The sequence below is a fragment of the Drosophila ananassae genome, chromosome 2L, assembly GCF_017639315.1.
Source record: "Drosophila ananassae strain 14024-0371.13 chromosome 2L, ASM1763931v2, whole genome shotgun sequence".
Lineage (NCBI taxonomy): Eukaryota > Metazoa > Arthropoda > Insecta > Diptera > Drosophilidae > Drosophila > Drosophila ananassae.
In genome coordinates this window covers 7,818,889-7,841,279 of record NC_057927.1, presented here as the reverse complement: position 1 = coordinate 7,841,279, position 22,391 = coordinate 7,818,889, and the positions used below count along the sequence as shown (strand labels likewise).

The following is a 22,391-nucleotide window of genomic DNA, read 5'->3' as shown; positions in this document are numbered from 1 at the left end:
TGTTGGGGGACCGTGGCGCCCCAAACACCCGCACTCACCAACAGGAACAAGAGCGCCGGGAGAGAGCTGCGAGAAAATTTCGGCCCAGAAACAAGCATTAGGGATGTAAACAACTTAATAACGGTCTATCGATAATATTAAATTTAATTCAATTATGTTTTTGAAAATTATTAAAGCTTTATTGTACATATTTATGAAATTCACATATTTTCTTTGATTTCTTTTCATATAGAACTTCTAAAAGACAATTGTTTGTTTAGGAATTAATTATATTATGTGATATTTTTAATAAAAATTCAAAAAAACGTTATTTTTTTTACAGGAAAAGTTATATTCTTGAATAAATTTCTTCTCTCCAAAAGTAAGTAAAAAAACATTTTTCAAAAAACTGTATCTGAAGTTCGATATCGATATCTGACGGATACAAATTCGTCAGTTTTTTTTTGGGGATACAGATATCGATACTATTTTGGGGCAGAGCGCCCCATCAACTCAAGCGGAGCACAAGCACACACAGCAGCTAGCAGCTAGGTGTGCTCTTCCGTACGTAACGGTTACAATTACGGGACACTGCCATTTTCACAGGCCACCATATCCAAGCACAGGAAAATTTTCACACACACACACACCTAACACACTCGGTGTGTGCGGTGATATTCGAGCGGTGTTCGGTTGAAAAGGAAAAACTGAAAAACTTTAAGAAAACTTGTGCGGTGAAAATTTTCCATCTGCAAATGTCCCTCCTCCTCCTCCCACCCAGCTCGAAAAGCGAGTGAACCGAGTGAAAAGCCTGAAAGTGTGGGGAAAGGCCATCGATGGCGAAAAGAAAAATGTGTGGAAAAATTGCAAAGCGAAATGAAGTGAAAATCTCGACAGCGGCAGTGGCAGACGTAGCAGAAGTGCTAGTGAAAATTAAGTGTGCAAAATTTTGCAGCTTCAAAAAATATATGGTACATAAAATTCCTGTGTCCCTGTGTGCGTCTCCCTCTCGCCATCTCACTCTCACTCTCTCTCCCTCTCTCTCTCTCTGTCGCTTGTGTGTGCGCGTGAAAATTACGTTGTCATATGTGCCTGTGGTGTGCCAAGTGCTGAAAATTTCCAGGCTCCGGATGAGCCAGCAACTTTAGCATAATTATGGCCTCTTTTGAGTGATTAGCAATGAAAAAGCCAAAGACAAGGCCACACAAGATGCACGATTCTACGACTCTGTGAGTGTGTGAGTGCATGTCGGTGTGTTAGTGTGTGTGTGTGTGTGTGTGTGTGTGGCAAGGAATCAAGCCGCGCCAGCAAGAAAAAAATTCTCTATCTATTGCGATTTGCTCATGCGGCCCGAAAAGAGCGAAGCGCGCAGCATTTGCAGAGCAGGGGGGCCTAGCACCAGGAACGATGGGAGGGGGGCTAAGGAGGCAGCGATGTGGGAGTGGGTCTTGGTATGGGAATGGGATTTAGATTGGAATCGGGTGGGGAGGGGAGGGGTGGCTCGTATGGGCGCCACCATGGCCCCAGTGGGTGCGAAGTACCGTTGCTGTGTCTACAGTTCTGGAGTGTGTGTATACACACACACTCACTCACACAGTCTCCGAGTTCTATATATTCGCCCATAAGTGCTCGGCACTTGTATTTTCATCTCGCCTCTGGGCCCCCCATTAGCATCCATAATTTCCATTTTCATTTCCATTTCCAATTCCATTTTATTCTTTCGTTTTGGTTAATTTCTGGCCAAAACAATAATTTCCCTCCCGATTGGAAAAGTTAAGCCGCAAACTTTTCAACACCTTCGCCCCTCCTCTCTCCCGGCCCGCCTGGCCAGGCATTTGTTGCAAAAATTTAGCTCGTTGTGATTTATCCTTAAACTTGGCCACTTTTCGCCTTTCGCTCAACCGCAACGCCGTGGTGGAGTTGGGTCCAAGGTGCGGTGTGTTGTAAGGATGTGAATGTGGTGAGATGGCGAGTGCGCATGTCGCACGCCTGGTGCGCCAGGACATGGACACACACAGGACACGGCCTAGGGACGTGGTATAGGGACATTCCACGTCGTCAGGCTGGCTCCTCACACAGTTGCGGTACGAAAAAATAGTTCTTCCCAAGTCCAAGTTCAAATACTTGCCAAGGGGTTTCACCTTAAACTGGTTTCGCCAAATCCCGTTAAGTTCAAAGTCATTAGCTCAAAGTGTGTAGTTGTTTAGGGTTCTTCTTCTGGGAGTTTTAAGTGAAATAAGTTTTGGAATGGAGGGTCATGATACATCCTTATTATAGGATATAGAGTAGTTTCCGGTAGACACCTTCTATCTTCAAGTAGAAACCAAAATCCAATCCTTTATTTTCTGTGAAAATCATCTCTAATCCTTGTGTTATAAACTTCCTTGGCAGATCACCCAAAAGTTTAGCCATTAATGTCCTTAACGTTGGCTGTCCTTTAGTGCCATCATAAAGAAAACTTTAGGTATCGCTACCTTTGTTTCCGTCTATTATTAGGACCTCTATGATATAATATTTGACTGGATTGTCCTTGGCCATCGCCATCTCCATCTCGTTCGTGGTTTTGGGCGGTTGGGTTGGATGTGGGGTGTTGATTGTAATTGGCTCATCACGGAACATGTTGCATACTTGAGGGCGTCGCGACTATGGAAATAAATGGAAGCCCGAATTGAAAAAAAAAAAAGAAAATTCCCACTGCAATTCATGTCTTTCTCTCCCTTTCTCCCACCTGTCTGGCTCTCTCTTTCTGTTTTCCCTCCCCCCCTCTCCAGCGATACACGCTGTTGATATCATATTTTTGCCACTTCTATTATTATATTGATGTCTACTACTTTTTTATGGTGCTCAAAAAATACTGGGAACTTTTTTAGCCAACTCACCACGCATGACGCGCGCTTTCTCTCTCCTACTCGCTTTCCCAGAGGCACACTCACACACACATACAGAAACTCGCTCTCTCTCCATCATGTGGACTTTATTATCGGGAAACTTTTTCGCTTTTTTTTTTTTGAATTTGCTGTTTTTTGGGGGGTGCGGCGCTTACGTATCCAACGAAAAGTGGGAGGTGGCGTGGATAGCGAGGCGCCCATCGAAGCAGAGAGCGAAGTAAAAGAAAAAAATGTTAAATCACAAAGAATATTAATCTAATAATATATTTTAGTTGAATGAAAATGAAAACTGCCCAGGGTAGTGCATCCAACATGTTGCAAAGTGCGCAGTTGCATCGGGATGCTCGACTGCGCACCTTGCAACATGTCGGGCCGAGCGAGAGGAAAACCCGTAAGGACCTCTCGTTCACAGGACGTGTTTAACACTTCGTTTCAAATGGTGGCGAAGGCGCGAAGCAGGAACGCTCTCGAATAATAAAATTATCACTCACCAGACACGGAAGCCACTGAAAGTGTTAATATCTGAAAAATATCATAAAATACCGCACAAAAAACGAAGCTGCCGTTGTTTGAGAATTTTCCCAGTGAAGTGAAGACCTCCCGCCGAGCAAAGTGTGTGTGTGTGCCTGTGCAAAGTGTTATATACAAATACGATAAAATAAACGCCATAGTTATGGATTATAAAATCTCCCGAATAAATAGTAATCAATAGTAATTTTTTTCCTAGTGCAGCGCCCAAAAATTGTAAATATTTAACCGAAAAACAGCAACAGACTCACCACCAAGGAAAGCTAAAGTTAAATAAAGACGATTAAGATGATTAAAGCAAAAAAAATATGATACATAGCCAATATGTATATAGAACCTGTAACTAATATTCAATTCTAACTAAATGATAACCAAACGAGCAACTACTACTGTCACCGAACGATCCGATCCCGGCAAGCAAATGTCCGGATAAGGGAGCCGCCACCTGACCAATGGATGAAAATGCAGCCGTCGTCGTCGCCACTTTTGCCGTCGTCGTCGTACTCCGTTTCCATTTCGCATCAGCAGCAGGAAAAGCAGTCGGGAAAGCCAAACCACCACCACCAGCAAAAGGAAAAGGAAAAACAGAAGCAGCAGCAGAAGCAGGAGCTATCCAAGCTGACCGAAAACAAAGTTTCGTCCTGCCACGGCCATTCCAATCGCACGTCCTCGATCGGTACGGCAGCGCTGCCTCAGCCGGCGTCGACGTCAGCCGCACCGGCAGCAGCGGCCTAAGTTGCCAACTTGCCGTCAGATTCCCACTTCGAAATAGCCCAAGAAAGCCGATATTGCAACAGTAACTGCAACCACAAAAGCAACAAAATCAGAAAAAAAAAAAACAAAAAGCAAACCAGATAGCCGAGTAACAAAGGAGGAGAGACAGAAGGATAAAGCGGAAACGGAAGCCAGCCAGGGAGAGCGAGAGCGAGCGGGCAGCGGACACAGGCGAACAAAATGGCGGATGGTGGGCATTCATTCGTAAAGAAGACGTTTCATAAGCCAACATACTGTCACCACTGCTCGGATCTGCTCTGGGGCCTCATCCAGCAGGGATATATCTGCGAGGGTGAGTACTTAGCAGCCATTTTTAATTGTACAACCTAGATATATAATCGTTATTCAACACTAACGCTAACTCAGTTGAAAAATTGTTGTATTTTCCAACATTGGTCATGGGTGATCTGCCTCAATGGAGAATTTCTGTTCAAGCTTCTGCAATAGAAATAAGTTGTAATTAATGAGCACTAAACACTGGCGAGAAAAGGCAACACGCAAATCATCGAACATCTTGGATGGGGCTGTGGCTGTGGCAGTTGTAAAAATACATTTCGTCTAGTTTTGAAAATACTTTTTAAATTGCCATAAACTTGGAATGGAAATGCGGCCGCCGATGATGCGGATGGTGAGGTTGTAAAAACAGAGACTTGCACAGACATTACAATAACAATGAACATAGAGAAATCTATTTCAAAATGTCTTAAAAAAATAAAAGTTTTTATTAAGATATTTCCAGAAAAGTATAAAAAAGAGGGAATTGAAGGAGACTCAACTCTTTTATAATAAAATCTTAGTCTTTTAGATGCAAAGTTCACATTTATTTCGTACAGTGCTCTTTTAATGGCAGTCTCAACCCCATACCACATGACCAATGGGTCATCCATAGCTTGTATAGATTCTGACAGGCAGGGGCAGCATTCACATACGGTATAGTACTGAGTATAGTATTGAATTGGGGCAGCATCATGTGTATATATCGGGGCTATTTGCGGCCGAGAAGTGTGCGCGTTTGAACTTTTCCAAATTGTGCGGCTGTTGGCCGTGTCCGCCGTGACGTGAGCAGAACGCCAACGACGTCATCGACAGCTCCGATTTGCTCTGTGTGGCATATATCCGTATGTATATGCCATTGCCATGGAAGTGTAAGAAAACCCGCTGTCAGAAGCGAATTCAATCGAATCGGATCGAAAAGGAATCGAAACAGAGCATTTGACTCTCCCAATGGGAAGCCTGTTAGGCGCCTCGGATCGTGATGTATTTCCTTGGGCCGCCTCCCCTCCTATAGTCCCTCCCTATTTGGTTGTTTATTTTTGCAATTTTGTTCATGGGATTTGTGGATCGTGGTGTTGCTATTATTATAATTATCGCGAATTGCGCTTGCCATTTTATGTTTATAGTTTTGGCCGCAAGTGCTCGCCTCTCGGCCACTTCGCATTAATTCTCAGACTCGCAGATTTCCAGCTGAACCGCCATTAGCATCATTGGCACTATTAACACATTTTAGAGGCAGTATGTCTACCGGAATTGAGTGGGCTGGGAGTACGAAAGGTGCATAGATCTTTCATACGAAACAATAAAGCATCATCCTATAAAATGTATTGCTTCGAAAACCCCCATGCACTTCAAATCCTATGTATTTGGTTCCAAGTATTCTCAGTCTTGCTCCTCTGATCGTCTTTATTGCCAATTCAAAAGATATATAAGAATGTATTCTGAATGAAATAAAAAAAATTCTGTTTAAAGGCACTCATTCATTCGTATACTTTTCGATTGCACCAATGAATTTTATGGTGTTTTTCGTCTGCTGACCAGAATCAGACGGAGAATTCCGTTTTGTTTTCATTGTGCTCGCATTTGACATTTTCAGTGCATTTGGCGCTCTGTTAATTGCTGGCAAAACATCCGATATTTATATTAAGTATGCATATAGACACAGTATACAGCGAATTATACTGTGCAGGCATGCCATGACCAGACGGGTTGTGTGGAAAATTGCGGAGCGAAAAATGTGTTGCATACCCTCGAGGGCGTCGCTCTTTGGACGCTCATCACGCATACGCCGCGTTGGCCGGACCAGCAACCAGCAACCAGAACTGGAGCAACCAGAGGCGTTGCTGAAGAGGACGCGCCAAAGAGACGTCATAATTGAGTTGCATATTTAATTGGACCCTAGTTGGATTGGTAGCTGCAGTTCGAGCTCTCTGCCACATGCACTTGCCCAGAAAACAGAAACAGAAACGGAAGCCGAAACTGAAAATGAAACTTAAACCGAAACAGAGCTATGCTGCCTCTCCTACTCTCGAAAGTAGGTCAAATGCGAAATGCACTCTCACACATAGACAAACATGCAAACGCCCACACCCACACCCACAGCCCGCGGGCGAGTTTTCAATTGGTTTTCCAAGGGAGGCGGTGGTAGGGGTGGCGGCTTCCAATTGCAACAGCAACAGCAACAAGAATCAAGAGCAGCAGGTGCGCACCTAAATCAAATTGAATGCATGACCTGTTAGCAAAGGAGGAGAGCAAGGAAAAGGGGGTACTGCAAGCCGGCAGCAATGCCCATGAACTACCTCCCCTAGACCCAACCCCAACCCCAACCCAAACCCCAACCGATCCGAATCAGAATCCGAGTGTGGTGCCCCTGCCGATAGCAGCGAAGGGCTAAAAGTGCGTCATCAATGGCCGCCATGGAACATGACGATGCCGCCAGCGGAACCGAAAACCGAATGGGGTTTAACGCATAGGGGCATGGGGTGGGGTCGATGTTGAGGTTGGGGTTTCAGGTTGTTTTTAGGGTTGGGGGGCGGACACCTGGTGGTTGGGGGATTTGCCTTGTTAAATGCCTCGTTTTCGACGCCGTTCATTCATAACCAAAGTGAGCGGAGAACAACGAGAGCACCAACAAAGGGAAACTTTTCAAAGCGATAAAATAACACACTTTAGAACAATTTTTACCTGGGAAACAATGGAAATACTAATATATTTATAGAGCATACTGTGTGTTTTTGTAGCTTACAGGAAAATGCTATTCCCCGTATTAATTTAATTCAATTTTTTTCCTCAATTTAATGTTTTGTAGGCTAGAAATTCCTCTTTAAATTGAAAATAAGATAGGTTTTTAAAAGCAGATATTCAGAGTCGTCAGGTTGTCTGGTTAATCGCCGAAGAAACTATGTATGTATTGAGAGAGTGGAGGGAAAGTGGAAAGAAAAATGGAAAGAGAGGGCACTGCTGACGTTGCAAGCCAGCCGATTCAATCGAAAAATTTCCCAAATTCGATTGATTTCCAGTGAAGCATAAATATGATAAAATTGCATCCTTGATTGTATTTTTTATCTTTTTATATAAAATATTGGAAAAATATACATAAATTTGACTTATATTTTTGAAATAATAAATTTTAATTTCCATAAATTAAATTTGGCAATTAATCCTTTTGCAAATTAGAATAAATTTTTTTTTAAAGTACTTTGGGATATGTGCCACGTAACTGTGTTTATGTGTATGCTTATTTATTATTAAGCCTCTCCAGCTATTTTTAATTCAAGGCAGTTCTGCTGCTGCTACTGCTTCTGCTGCTTCTTGGTGGCTCGCTGTATATGCTGGTGCTGGTGCTTCACCTCAATTGAATTGTATAACTCTCCTCGGGCAAATATCAATTTTAATTGTGCTTCCTCTTCACGCACTACGCATGTCAACTTGTGCGTATTCAATTGTCCCTAACCTCCCACTTGCTATTGCTTCCTTTTCGTCCTTCCCCTTTCTCCTTTACCGCATTTCGCCCAATCTACTACTACTGTATGCGTGTGTGTGTTCTTTGAATTTGGCTTTGTGCTTCTTCTACTCCCATACTCATTCGCTTTCTCGCGCTTTTGTTATTCTTGGTTTTATTGCCCTGGCCAAGGAAGTAAAACGAAACGAAACGAAGGAAAAGTAAAAGTGTGTTGAGTTTCCAAACGAAATTTCCCCCCTACAAGCTCACGCATACACACACACACATACACCAAGCGACGGATGGCCAAAAGAAACTCATTTCAAAAATTTCCCCATGCGTTGGCGTCGCTGCTTATCTACGTAAAGAGAAAGAGAAAAGAGAACAGTGAAAGGAGAATAGAGAAAGGGAAATGACAGAGAGAGAGAGAGAGGGCACACACTGAATTTTTGGTATACATAATGCAGGCATGCAACAAACTGAAAAGTACATAACAAATACAGATCTTAGCCGCTGACCCACAGGGCGTATACTTGCTCAGCTGTTGCTTCTGCAGCCACCCTCCTTTTTTTCCACCGCACATGCACCAAAACAACAACAACAACAACAACAGCAGCAACGCTAAAATATAAATGGCGAATGTTAGAGCAGGACAACCGCCAGTTATGATTGGCCTTTCAACTGCAATGGGAAAAGCGAGCGTCACGTTCGTCCTCCGTCTGCTTCTTATTCTTGGTAGCCTTCTTCTGGTTGCACTGCTTGATGGTGGTCTTCTGTTTTATTTATAAAGCGACCCAAAAAATACAAAAAAAAAAACTATAGCACATTCACGAGTTCATTCATGACGTCAGCGTTGCGCCTCAGGTCAGCGGCCTAGTTTTCTGCTCCTGCTTCCTCTTCTTGCCTTGCACACACACACACACTCATACACACCAGCAGACACTCACACGAACAAAGAGATAATTATGCATTTACATACAGACACGCGCATTTGAATAGAACTTTTTACGCCACGCTTAAAATAGAACTATGATATCTATGTTGAGTTGCTGCACGAAAAAAAACATACAAACATAAGTACTATAAATACACGGTCGTGTTGCAGAGAAAGTGCTGCACTTATGCCTCGAAACTGGGTTCCTATTTTGGCTTTTCGGACAGGTGGACATTGTTTCTTTGGGGATGGAGTGGCAGCTTCCAGAGTTGCGAAGGCAAGCCACCCACCGTTACCACCCCATTCTCTTTGTTCGCTTGCTGGCGTAATGCCTTGGCGGCCACTCAGCTCTCAGCGTTGCATGCCCCGACCCTCGTTGGCGCCCTGCGGGGAACTTCAATGAATGCGCCGTCGTCCGTGAACTCGGCAACTATGAAACTATGAATGGCATGCAGGCTGCCAATGACGCGGTGACTTTGCGGTTGCCCAAGGAGAGGGCCATTTACAGTACAGTGGTGTCGTGAGATTTAGTATCTAGTTAAGAAGTCTGTTGCTTTTTACAACCATTTCTCCAAAAAAATACTAGATTTTGAACAAATACTAGATTTACTGTTATATACCAACGATATAAAAAAAGGGAATTTTTTTAGGGAAAACGGTGCGTATACGTAATATTTTATTTTCTAAGGGGAAGAATAGAACTAATAAACTATATTATTTAAACAATACATCCCACAAAATGTGTTCCATTTTAGTAATATCTCCCATACGTATTGGCACAAATGCCTGTTCCATTTAGATAAGCATTCAAATAACTTGTGAACTTTTGCTTACATGTCCTATAACCGCATCTCGTTCCACCTCTTGCAGTTTGCAACTTTATCATCCACGAACGATGTGTCAGCAGCGTGGTAACGCCCTGTTCCGGCATTGCTCCATGCATTATAAAGGTATGTAACCAGAGGACTCTGACACACCCACACACACCATCTCCTGGGGTATGAATATAACTGTCATGTGTCATTCCGTACAGAATCCCGTTGCCCATTGTTGGTCCGAGCCAACTCATCACAAGAGAAAATTCTGCACAGTTTGCCGTAAGCGATTGGATGAAACGCCAGCGGTGCATTGTTTAGGTAAGTGACAGTGTGAGTGAGTGCCCCACCCTGCGTCCTGTGTCCTGTGTCCTGTGTACTGTCAGGATTCGTGTCAGTCACATCAGTCAGTTCAGCCATTGAACAACGATCCTTTGTTTGAATAAGCGAGAGCATAATTGTGAAATATATCCTCAAAATTGAATTCTTAATATGAGTCTTTAATTTAAATTTCATTTGGAATTCCACAGTCTGCGAATATTTCGCGCATATTGAGTGCCAAGATTTTGCCGTGCCCGATTGCACCGAGAACGCCACATATGTGCCCGGCAAGGAGCTGCTTAATGTGAAGCACCAGGTGAGTTGGAGGCCCATCATGATATTCCCACAAGATTACTAATATTTCACTTTTCTATGAAGCACCACTGGCGAGAGGGCAATCTTCCATCAACGTCCAAATGCGCCTACTGCAAGAAAACCTGTTGGTCCTCGGAATGTCTCACTGGTAAGGACACAAGGCTTAGGTCTCATCTGAAAGGTTACTAGTAACTTGTCCCCTAGGCTATCGCTGCGAGTGGTGTGGCATGACGACCCATGCCGGATGTCGCGTGTACCTGCCAACCGAATGTAATTTTGGTATTCTACAACCTATCTACTTACCTCCGCACTCAGTCTCGATTCCGCGCACCGAGGTGCCCATCGAGGCCATCATCGGCGTCCAGGTCAAGTCGAAGACGACGCTCGTGCGTGACTACTCGTGTCGTAAGTACATACCCAGGATCTCCCACCTCTTATCCCCGATCCATTCGATTAATAAAGCAAATATCCTAATGAGCCGGTCCATCTGCTGTTGGAATGGAGCCAACTGTCGTGTAGTTGGCTCTTCTCCTCCGGAGTGGATGCCGGCACAGTTCACCCTCTATATAGCGATATACCGTTACTCACCCATCCCCCAAAAAGTTGCTCTCGATGTTGTGTTGTGTGCACACATTCCAATTCGAATTAAAAACAAAACAACTCCAATGATCAGCCAATCTCACATCGCTCCAGCTCATCCAGCTCATTCAGATCATGGCAGACAACTACTTCTCACACCATCTATACCCATCCTTTGAAATCGATATGGTTTCCACACCATTTTCCTTTTTTTACATTTTTTCCCCACAACTCTTTTTTGATTTTTGATTTATTTTTGTGTTTATTTTCTTTTCTTTTCTCTCTTTTTGCGTTTTATATGCGTGAATTTCCATTTTCGGTTCGATTATGTCTATGTGTGTGTGTAATGGGTGCCCGGCCCGGCAGCCAGTCCGGATTTGAGCGCCGGATCCGGAGTGCCAGCTGGTGGGGCGCTGGACCTGAAGGAGCTACTCGAGCTCCACAGGCAGCGACGCGAGCAATCGAAACAACATTTTCTCCTTTCCACGCCACCCACGCCCACATCCTGCGGCTCCATCTCGCTCTGCCACTCGCCCACCCCCTCCTCGATGACAGTCGGCGAGACGAGCAACGATGCGGAGCAGGACCCGGAACCGGAACAGGGGCAAGATCAGCAGGAGGGAGAGGAGCCAGAGGAGGAGATGACGGAGCACGACAGTGCCTTGCAGCTGACCACCTCCACCTCGAATGTGATGTTGGGTGCCCTGCCAAAGTCGCCCTCGGCGAACTCCTCGCTGCACCTGCTCTACACGAGCATCTTCCGGAAGCTGGGCCAGGGAAAGCGACGACGCAAGAGGGGCTCCGACGGGGGAGGCATCTCGCCCAGCGAAGACGAGGACGACGTGGATGGCGGAGTCTGTGATATAAGCGGTGGCGATCTCAGCGACGACTATGACCACTGCGATGTGGCGTTGCGACGGCGTTCGTTGCGCTCCCGGCATCAGCGGGACGTCAGCGAAACGGACTACCACGGTGATGCTGAGGCGGACGCAGAGGGTGAGACTGCGCCGCGGGAGAGCTGCTACGAGACCTCGGACACGGGTGGCGAGCTGACCAACACCGACGACCTCGACAGCAGCCTGAATCTGATCAGCAACCTTAGCTATAATAGTAGTAATAACAGCCACACCTCCAATGCCCCGGGAGGTGGGGCGCCAGCACATCCCCTTGCCACCACCACTGCCCCGGGAAAGTCCGGACACGCCTTGAGCGTCCAGGGAGGACGCCAGCAACCCAAGACTGGGGCTCTGGCCCACGCCAAGCCCAAGCCCAAGCCCATGAGCCACATGCACAAGGCCCAGGGCAAAGGGGGCTCTCTCAGCTCCCCCCTCTCGAATTCCAACTCCAGCGACTGCTCCTCCGCCTCGCCATCCGTGCCGCCCACTCTGCTGCAACTCTCGCCCGTGGGTAGGAGCAAATCCTTCCAGGAATCGGCCGGCACGACGGCTATCTCCCGTTACAAGAAGTACGGGCGTGGCCTTTTCCAGCGGCGCCGCTCGAAGAGATCGCCCAAGAACGCCTCGGCGGTGCCGGGGGGCAAGAGCAATTACAGCCTAGACCGGCTGTCGCAGAACATCGAGATCACCATCCAGGACGAGGATGGCAACTACCAGCCGTACGACGACAACTATCACATGTTGGCGCGCCGCCTCGATGCCACGGATGTGGACGACGATGTCGGTTTCGACGATCTCTATCTGGACGACCGGCCGATCGGTGGGGCCAGCGACGACCTGGCCGCCTTTGCCGGGGACATCAGCGACGGGGGGGCCAGCAGCCGGTCGCGGGCGAGTGACGCCAGCGATGGCCATGTCCTGGGCCGGCTGCTCCGCCACGTGCGGCAGGGTCTCTCCGTTGGCTGGCGCAAGCCGCGCTACCAGAAGCGCAGAGGTGATTAGCCAACAGTTCTCTCTCTCCCTTACCTTTTCTTTTTTTTGACTCTTTTTGTCCGTTTTGTCCTGCTAACAGATAAAAAATAAGTTTAAGAACAAATTGGGGGAATCGATCTCGGTTTCATGGTCCTTAGTTTGCGCTAACAACTTTGTTTTGGTTTCGGTTTCTGTTCTGTTACCTGGTTTTTCGTTTGAGCCAACCAAGCCAAGCCAACCAAACCAACCCACCCACCCACTAATCGCTAACCATCGAACCACTAATCATCCACCAGGCACCATTCCGCACCCCACATTGCAAATCACTAATCATTAACCCGCCACAGCCGCATGCCAGCACTCGAAAAAGTTCCAGTAATTACTTAGGCTTAAGGATTCAGAGCTTGGCTTAGAAGCTTCTTGTATTGGAAGGCTAACTTACTCGATAACTTTTTCGAATGCATCCAAGTGTCTAACTGCTTCTCTGCTAATAAAATACTTCGTGTTGCACCCTTCTTGAGAACCAACACTGAATGAATCTCTTGTGACCTTAACAGCACGGAGCATATCCGAGGAGTTCAGCAGCGGCGACACTCCGCGATTCAAGGACGAGGAATCGGCCAGCAAAACCGAGTCGGGTCATGGGCCAAGCAGCGGAGGTTGTGGCGCCAGCGGAGGAACTGGTGGCGGATCTGGGGGAGCAGGCGGCTCGTCCACTGCTGGGGCATCAACTGGAGGTGGGTCCACTGGCCACTACAGACCCGAATCCGGCGGCCACAAGTCGGACAAGTCGGAGAAGGATCGCGAGAAGAAGGAAAAAGAGCGCGAGGAAAAGGATATAGGTAAGAGTGGCTGAAACATATCTCTTCTGCATAATCCTGAATCTTGAAATCTTCGGATATCCACAGAGATGATCAAGGTCTTTGATGGCAATAACTCATTCCGACGCCAGCAGTACCGGGTGATCATCGTACAACGCACATACACGCTGGAGCAGCTGCTGACCACCGCCCTGCGGGCATTCCACATCACCCGCGACCCGCAGGCCTTCTATCTGACCGACCTATACGCCCCCGCCGGCATGGAGGATGCTCCCCTGCTTGACCCCACGCCCGTGCTCAATCTGACGCACCTGGAGGGCAAGCGACCGGCTATGTACCTGCGGTTCCACGATCGCGATCGTGGCCATGTCCGCGTCTATCCCGGCAAGCTGCAGTGCTCGATGCTGGAGGATCCCTATGTCAGTGTTCCTGTAGATAATAGCACCGTTATTAAGGATTTGATTCGCGATGCCCTGGACAAGTTCGGGTTGCAGGATAACCAGATACAGGACTACAGGTGAGACTCAAAAATATGTCAGCATTTCTGGCTTCGACTGACGACATGGCTTTTAAGGTGTTCGGAGGTACTACTAGATCGTGGTGTCACTGAACGCATCCTGTCGTGGAACGAACGGCCCTGGGATATTATGAAGCAGCTGGGCAAGGACTCGATTCGCCAAATGGAGCTGATGCGCTTCTACATGCAGCACAAGCAGGATCCGCATGGCCCCAATATCGCGCTATTCGTGGGCAATCTACCCACAGGACTCTCGCAGCGCAACTACGAGCAGATCCTCAACAAGTATGTGACCGACGAGAACAAGTTCACTAGCATTGGACCCATCTACTATGAGTACGGATCCGTGGTGCTTACCTTCGAAGACTCCCAGAAGGCGGTAGGTTTTCTCATCAATACGATATTGTTTTAGATCCTTGCTAATCCTGTAGCTTATCTTTTAGGTTCGCGCCTTTTACAATCTTCGCGAGACGATCATCGAGGACAAGAAACTTCTGGTCCTGCTCCTGCCGAACATCGAGCCCAGCATGGTGCCCTCCGATGTCCGGCCACTGCTGGTCTTTGTCAACGTCAAGTCCGGCGGCTGCCAGGGCCTGGAGCTGATCTCCAGCTTCAGGAAGCTTTTGAATCCGTATCAGGTCTTCGATTTGGACAATGGGGGTCCTCTTCCAGGGTAAATTACTTGATAGTCATTTGTTTTACTTTGTCTTGACACTCATTGTCTTGTTTGTAGTTTGTACGTGTTCCGGCAGATAACCAACTATAAGATCCTGGTTTGTGGAGGCGATGGCACCATCGGATGGGTGCTCCAATGCCTCGATAATGTTGGCCAGGACTCTGAGTGCTCTAGTCCACCTTGCGCCATAGTTCCTTTGGGAACAGGTATGTACCGAGTACAATTTCCTCAGGAAGAACTTAATTTTTCGAGAAGATATATAAAGATCTATCCACTTAAGGACATGGAATATTAAATATAACCGATTCCTCCTTTAGGTAACGATTTGGCTCGCGTTTTGTGCTGGGGCTCCGGCTATACCGGCGGCGAGGATCCCTTGAATCTGCTCCGCGACGTTATTGAGGCCGAGGAGATTCGTTTGGACCGCTGGACGGTTGTCTTCCATCCGGAGGACAAGCCCGAGGAGCCGGCCATGAAGGCGCCCTCGCAAACAACCGGTAAGAAGAAGAAGGCACACCAAGCACACCTATCGCAATCGCAATCGCAACAAACCAATCAGCATCATCAATTACCGGCTCTGACATCGAGTGATATATCAGGTCATTTGGTGTTTTCAAAACTTCGTTCGTGTGTTCTTTCTCTACGTTACTCTACATAATCGTAAACCCATGTCCAGTGTGTCTAACCTCCCGATCCTCCAGAGATCCTCCAGAGTTCCAGTCCTCAGACCTTCCATGTTGTAATTAAACTCTGTGCTTTTGGCCTAAGAACCCCCCAATTCGGCTGTAATATTTCGCTGGTTTTTTTTACCAAAATCCCAAGCAAAATTAAACGATTAAGAAACGGTCGGTTTATTTGGTCATCAGAAACTTATAGTTGGGAAACCCTAAAGTTCTTAATTATATGCAGTTTTGCTGGCCATTTTGAAATCGATCCACTATAGTCACCCAGTACTCCCAATTAGATCATCCCAATCACAGTTTGGTATCTGATGAAAAATGCTGTTTAGTTTCGATGTGTATAGAAACCACTAGATGGTACCTGCATGCCACATCAGGTAAGGTATCGCCCCACAAAGTCCAGGCACTCAGCGAAGACTTCGAATGGTCGGGTAAACCTTAGCTCATTATTGTACATTGTATGTCCAACTCGATGTTGTCATTTCTTGTTTGGTGTCAATATTGTGTGTCGGTCCCAAAGGAGACCAAAACTCAACTTAGACTAATGTTTACGTCGGTGTCCCTGCCCAGGTGGTGCCCAAAACGAGGACAACTCGCAGATCTTCGTGATGAATAACTACTTTGGCATCGGCATCGATGCGGATCTCTGCCTGGACTTTCACAATGCCCGCGAGGAGAATCCCAACCAGTTCAACTCCCGGCTGCGCAACAAGGGATACTACGTGAAGATGGGGCTGCGCAAGATTGTCGGCCGCAAGGCGGTCAAGGATCTGCACAAGGAGCTCCGCCTGGAGGTCGATGGCAAGATTGTGGATCTGCCACCAGTCGATGGCATCATTATCTTGAACATACTAAGGTGAGTTTCTCACTCCACATACATTGCCGCACAAAAACTCATTATTTTTTGGTAGCTGGGGCAGCGGAGCTAATCCCTGGGGTCCCGACAAGGATGACCACTTCACCACGCCCAACCACTACGATGGAATGCTGGAGGTGGTGGGCGTTACTGGTGTCGTTCACTTGGGTCAAATTCAATCCGGAATCCGTACGGCCATGCGCATAGCTCAGGTACGAGAAAAGTTCTGTTTCCCCCGTCCTATTTAACTAATTTTATAAAAATGTGTCTCTTCTAGGGTGGCCATATTAAGATACACCTGAACACCGATATGCCCGTTCAGGTGGATGGTGAGCCTTGGATTCAGAGTCCTGGAGACGTGGTCGTCCTCAAGTCGGCCCTCAAGGTAAGTGCTCTATTTCGGACTTTGCCATCGTCGTTGCCTTTGCCCTGCATGAGTCCTTTTTTGTTCCTTTCTTGTTTTCCAAGGCATGCCAGCTTCTTTAATTTCAAGCAACCTTTACTTTGATTCCAAATAGTTAACATTCAAGCTTTGAAACATTCTGATTCAGCTCATAAAAGCGCACCTTTGTTTTTGAACTATTTGTTTTTCAATTTCCAATTCAACAAAAGAAACTATTATTGATTTCACTTGATTTGATAAAAAAGAAAAGAGATAGTACTTGACAGTTTCAGTTAAGTTCTGAGCCGTGTTCTTGGGAGCTACTAACTTACTTGTGTATGTTAATAAGGACACAACACTAGGAATGCGTATGATTTGTTTGTTTAGTGTAATATTTTGATAAAATGGCGATCGGTTGGTTCCAAATTAAAGAGAAATTAAACAGATTCATTGCAACCGATTACCATCCAGTGCGTGTGTGTTGGATATGCGAGTTCTGTATGTTAAGTTTGTAATTTGTCCCTTGGTATAACTCCCGCCCGATATGTCGTAATTAATAGAGCACACACCACCCCGGAACACCAAAGGCTAACCCCCAACCTCTAACCATGTAAAATATCCACCCAGCCCAGCCCAGCCACGTATTTTTCTGCATTTTTCGTTTTGTTGATTGTGGAGATGGCAGCTAAAAACCAAAATCAAAATAATTCAAAACATTATGTAATCAGAAACTGAAAAAAAAAAAAAACCAAAAACATTGTAGTGTTCTCTATGTTAAATGTGTGTGAGTGTGTGTGTGTGTGCGAGCGTATGTTTTTGTCGGATCTGACAATGTGTGTGTTTTATGCTACATCCAGGCCACCATGCTGAAGAAAACGAAGAGTAAGCGCCGCCTCACCGAGCCGCATATCTCGCCGGCGGTCTTGAGTCTGTCTGTGGTGCAACAGCAACAGCAGAGCTCCCCACAGTCGCAGTCGCAGTCGCAGTCCCAACAGCAACTGCAACAGCAGCAGCAACAACAGCAGCAGCAGCAACAGTCGCAGCAACAGCAGCTGGCCGAGAATGGGGAGAAGGAGTCATCCTTGGCGCTGCCCTCTGGCTTTGGCAGCACCTAGAGCTTGGCCTTTGGCCTTCGATATTGGTTCTCCTGTTTATTCCCCTAAAAAAAAAACCAAAAACACTTTAAAAATATTATAAAAAAAAAAACTAAATAGAAAATAACAGAGTAACTCCACTAAAACCAAAAAAAATATAACCAATAACCGATAACAGATAAGAGTAGCAGAGAAGAATCAGGGCAGAAGTTGGCAGAAGCCAAGCTACAAACAGAGATCCTTCTTCCAGAGTCTAGGGAAAGAGATCCTAGAAACCCACAAACAAAAATAGTAATGTCAAAAAAAAAATCAAAGTTGAAAAATAGATGTAAATAAAAGTTGGTGCTGTCAAGCTCTAAACACATACTTAGAACCACCCACTGTGAGAACACCACCAACCAGAAACCACCCACTGCACAAGAAGAACTGTGACCACCGCTATTGAACTTGAACTTAATCCACCACACTCAAACACACCACACCTATACACCAAAGCAAGCCCAGCGCCTAGAAGTCGTTTACAGTTTCTGTTCCTTCTTTTGATTCTTCTAGTTTCTTTGATTTTGATTCTTGAAAAGAGCGCAAATGCAATGCCTTACTACTTTTCTTCTTTTTTAAATTTTCTGTTTCAAATGCAATGCTTTCGTAAACCATCATGCAGTATCGAATTATGTATAACCGAAAAACCATTTAGTTGATTGAGTTCCGTTGCATTTTGCCTGATTTGTCAGCCAGTTATGCGATTCTAGCTTTTGAACTACAAGCATTTCTACTACGATTCTAATCTAAGGCAATCGAAATTAATTTCCTTTACGTTAACTCTCTCTGTTCTTTACTCTCTCTTTTTCTCCTTTTCCTACCGAACTATATATAAATACACAAAACTAACACACCACCACCCATACGATCCGATCCGAATATGTCCGATCTTGACTCTATGATAAACAAATATTTTAACTCATTATGCACCGGATGCTTGATTTCCGTTTTGAAATTTTAAACTATCTCCCAACTTATCTCTCCCTCTAAAAAAAAACAAACAAAAATTATAAACATTATTGAAAATTACCCGATTCAGGCCACCATGTTGAAAAAGAACAAGCTGAAAATGAAACGCCGCAACACGGAACCCACCATGATGGTGGCAGGCTCGTCCGCCCCACCATTGTCCCTCGCCCTGCCGCCCAGTGTCGGTGAGGTGGGCGTGGCCGGTGAGGGCGCCGAGGCTGGCGATGGCGGGACAAACAATACGGATTTCTGAATATGGTACAGCGAGCGTCTGATTTAACGTGCTAATTCCAGCGCAGAACCAACTGCAGCACCGCCCCCACAGACACCACCCACCCACGATAACCCACCACCCGATCCCCCACCCAAACCACCCAGAAGCAGAACCAGAACCAGAAGCCGGAGCAATAGCAGAAGCAGAACCAAAACCAGAAGCAGGAGCAGGAGCAGCCAGTAACCATCTCAGCAGTCCACCACACTCACATACTCTATACTGTATAGTCCGCAGCCGCAGAGCAGGCAACTCAAATCAAAAGCTGTAATCAAAATTACTTCTTACTTCTATATACATCTATATATAATACAATGTATAGAGTCCAGTCCATATTTAGCCAAATTTTAGTAGCTCAGCCGCCGCCTTTCCATGTCTCTGAAATAAGTACGTTAAATTCAAACTGCTCGAACCAACTGTCTGCCCCTCTACTAGTCCCCAAAAGCCGAAAAAAAGAAATGGAAATGGATGTTCGGGGTGGCAGAAACAACTAACTTTAAATATAAAACAATAGATGGTAAAAAACGGTAGTCCGAAGAATAGATGGATTTTATTGAAAAAAAAAAGAAACCATAAAAACTCAACAATAGTCTGGCACAAAGTTGTATCAAATTCAAGTTCACAATTATGTTCCTTCAGCAGAAACCGATTAGTGATACCGTTAAACAGAGAGAAGAAGCGCAAGCAGGATTAGCAAAAGAAACAGGGAGAACCCAAAGAAACAAAACAAAAAGTACAAAATTGTTAAAAATTGTTTGTTATAACTATGAATGAAGGGAAAGAAATCGGAGAAGAAGATAACCAAACTATGTCAAAATGAAAGAATGGAAGAATGGAAGAACGGAACCGGAAGTGTTTCAAGATGACAGAGAAAAAAGAAAACCCAGCTAGGTCAAATATTAAAAATGTACAGCAGATGCGAGAAAATATGTACGAAACTTTTTCTCAATTTAGGTCGATTCAAAGAGGGAGATATTGAGAAAGAGGTGAGGAGAAAAAGGTGCAAATTGCATAGTTGGCTAACACTAATTGGGACGCAACAACCGGAAATTTGAAACCACTGGCTAACCACGTGTGCTTAGCATTCGAGCCGTGGCTGATTGAACCATAAACTAAAACCTGGATTGTGCAATTGGTATGAATTTTCTCCGCTGCTGTGCTTTAACAACAAAACCAACAAAAGTTATTGAAAGAAATTCTAAAAACAAAAAAAAAGGAAAATGCATTTTCGAGTGTAGGAAACGTGGGCATCGCTGTTAAATCCAGCGATGCGTAAGTATTTCACTTGCATTTGTCTAAGAAGGAAAACAAAAACTTTTTAGGATGTCAGATCCTCCAGATGATAGCAGAGAAGGATGTAGGACGAGGTGGAGTAGAGAAAATGGAGTAGGAGAACAAAATAGGATGAAAGAAGAATGAGAAAATCCGAAAACTACAATTTCAACTTTAAAACGCTTATAATGAAAAACAATTTTTTAAAGTTTTATAACTAATTTTACATTACGTCTTATGTACACACACACGAAGCGGATCGAATCGCGACTAGGATGCCTCCATCGGTGGGTCGAGTGCGAATCTCCCGCGCCTGCGGATATTCGCCTGCGCACTCGGCCCATCCCTGGTACACGACACTGCGTGGCGGCCGGTCCAGCTGGTGTGTGCGAATATCCAGATCCGGTTGGGTTACGGCAGCGGGACGCATCCAGCTGGCGCCTGCCGTCCAAACAAGGCCACACACAGGCGACATGCCCACGAGAAGACCGTTATTATATCCCCCCGGGAAGAGCCGTCAGGGGCTCGCCTATTGCCATGAAGCGACACGGAAATCGCATGGCACTGGTCACCAAAATCCAAAAATCACTCCCACCTGCCAGACCCGCCCCTCTCACGAGGCGTGGAGGGCCGACAGGGGGGGCTTTTGAGCTTATCAAAGGAACAACCACTCACCTCTTGCGTTCAGCAAATCACCTCGACCGGCTGCGATTAAGGGGCTCAATGCTTGGGGTTAATCGGACCACACTAGACCGATTTCCGTGAACTAAAAATCAAGGATGACCCGCCCGGGCGCTTCACCAGATGGCTATGCAATGGATAAACGAAAGAAAAACGCGCGCCAGAGCCACTGTTTTTTACATTTTGAACATTTTGCGATTATTTAGCTTAACGAATTGGACACTCTCCCATCTGAGATTGCGTAGCCATTTGGATTTCACAGCGTTGCGGCGAGGCTGTCTGCCATTTTCCAGGTCTCCAGTCTAAAGTAGGGGCGCTCTGCCCCAAAACCGAATGGAGCCTGGACCGATTAGCCCTCGGCAATTTAAATCGCAGCCCCGCAGGAGATTTGGATTTTCACCTCATTTCGTACAAAGATAAACCGTAACAAAAATACACTGCACATCGTTTTTTTTACCACCCTACGTTATGTTTTTTAAATGTATTTAAAAAAAAATTCAAAAAATAAAAAAAAAAACAAAAAAAAAATGAATGAAAAAAAACAAAAGAATAAAAACCAAAAAACAAATGAAAACCAAAAAATCTAGTCTAAGTTTGAAAGGAAATTACTATAATATGCTATTCAAAGAAATCCAAAACATAATTACCACTGAGCCAGTAAAATACTATTTATAGTACATACATTGATGTAGTGTTAAATATAAGCAAAACCGAAACAAAATTACGACAAAAACAAGAAAAAAAAAAACAAAATTTCAAGAGCCAAACAAGAATTTGTTTCATAATTGCCAGAATAAAACAACCGAAAACCAAGAAAGAATCCAAGCAGCCGTAGATATAGATGCAGGTGTGCATCGCAAAGATTCAGATACAAATCCATAAGTGTACAAGTAACTATTTTTCTCTATACCAAAGTAAATCTCCACCATTTTTGCTCCACATTAAGAAATAACTCGATGCTGGCAAAGATTGAATTTGGGAACGAATGTACCGCTACCTAGTGCGATAATTGCCAAGCGAACAAGTTCAACCGAATCTTTAAGAAATTGTTAATTGATTATTACAACAGACTACGCAAGCAAACACGGAATTTAATGTAAAATGTACAATAGCGTCGCTTTAAAGTCTATAAGAGTATTTTGTTGCAATGCAAACGTGAAATCCAAACCCAAATCCGTTTGACATTATGGCAGATTCGTCAATAACATCAACAACCAGAACACACACAAACAAAAAAATAACTGCAAAATAAATGTAACTGACATAAAAGAATTGTGTATTACTGGAGGGGCTCGTCCGAACGCAGGTAAGTATGCTATAATATGTTCCTGGATACGGGGCGTATGAGTAATTTACAGTCGTCAGTTAAGGGCATTTCAGTCATCTAAAGTCTAAAGTAAGTCAAGATATAAACCAA

At 45.2% G+C, this 22,391-nt stretch overlaps 1 protein-coding gene across 6 annotated transcripts; it reads left to right on the top strand.

The window, feature by feature from the left end:
• The first annotated feature begins 435 nt into the window (after positions 1-435).
• Positions 436-22,243, top strand: LOC6499818 (diacylglycerol kinase theta). 6 transcript variants are annotated; one of them, XM_044718284.1, is made up of 18 exons: positions 436-543; positions 3,595-4,461; positions 9,689-9,768; positions 9,852-9,954; positions 10,164-10,270; positions 10,333-10,417; positions 10,474-10,674; positions 11,215-12,738; positions 13,274-13,558; positions 13,625-14,054; positions 14,112-14,433; positions 14,498-14,727; positions 14,788-14,936; positions 15,048-15,227; positions 15,981-16,266; positions 16,322-16,478; positions 16,544-16,651; positions 18,821-22,243. In XM_044718284.1, exons 2-18 carry the CDS (start codon positions 4,350-4,352, stop codon positions 19,001-19,003), a joined length of 4,542 nt encoding a protein of 1,513 aa, XP_044574219.1. In that variant the 5' UTR covers positions 436-543; positions 3,595-4,349; the 3' UTR covers positions 19,004-22,243. The 6 variants fall into 6 exon arrangements, with proteins under 6 accessions (XP_044574219.1, XP_044574220.1, XP_032312084.1 ...); XM_044718285.1 differs by lacking the exon at positions 18,821-22,243 and adding an exon at positions 17,506-18,040 and having other exon boundaries at positions 11,404-12,738; positions 15,048-15,329; XM_032456193.2 differs by lacking the exon at positions 18,821-22,243 and adding an exon at positions 17,506-18,040.
• The last annotated feature ends 148 nt before the right edge of the window (positions 22,244-22,391 follow it).

Coding starts and splice junctions, on each gene's coding strand:
- LOC6499818 (XM_032456192.2), top strand. CDS start 4,350: ATGGCGGATGGTGGGCATTCATTCGTAAAGAAGACGTTTCATAAGCCA. Junction 12,739..13,273: donor GCGCTACCAGAAGCGCAGAG/GTGATTAGCCAA, acceptor TGACCTTAACAG/CACGGAGCATATCCGAGGAG. Junction 13,559..13,624: donor GCGCGAGGAAAAGGATATAG/GTAAGAGTGGCT, acceptor GGATATCCACAG/AGATGATCAAGGTCTTTGAT.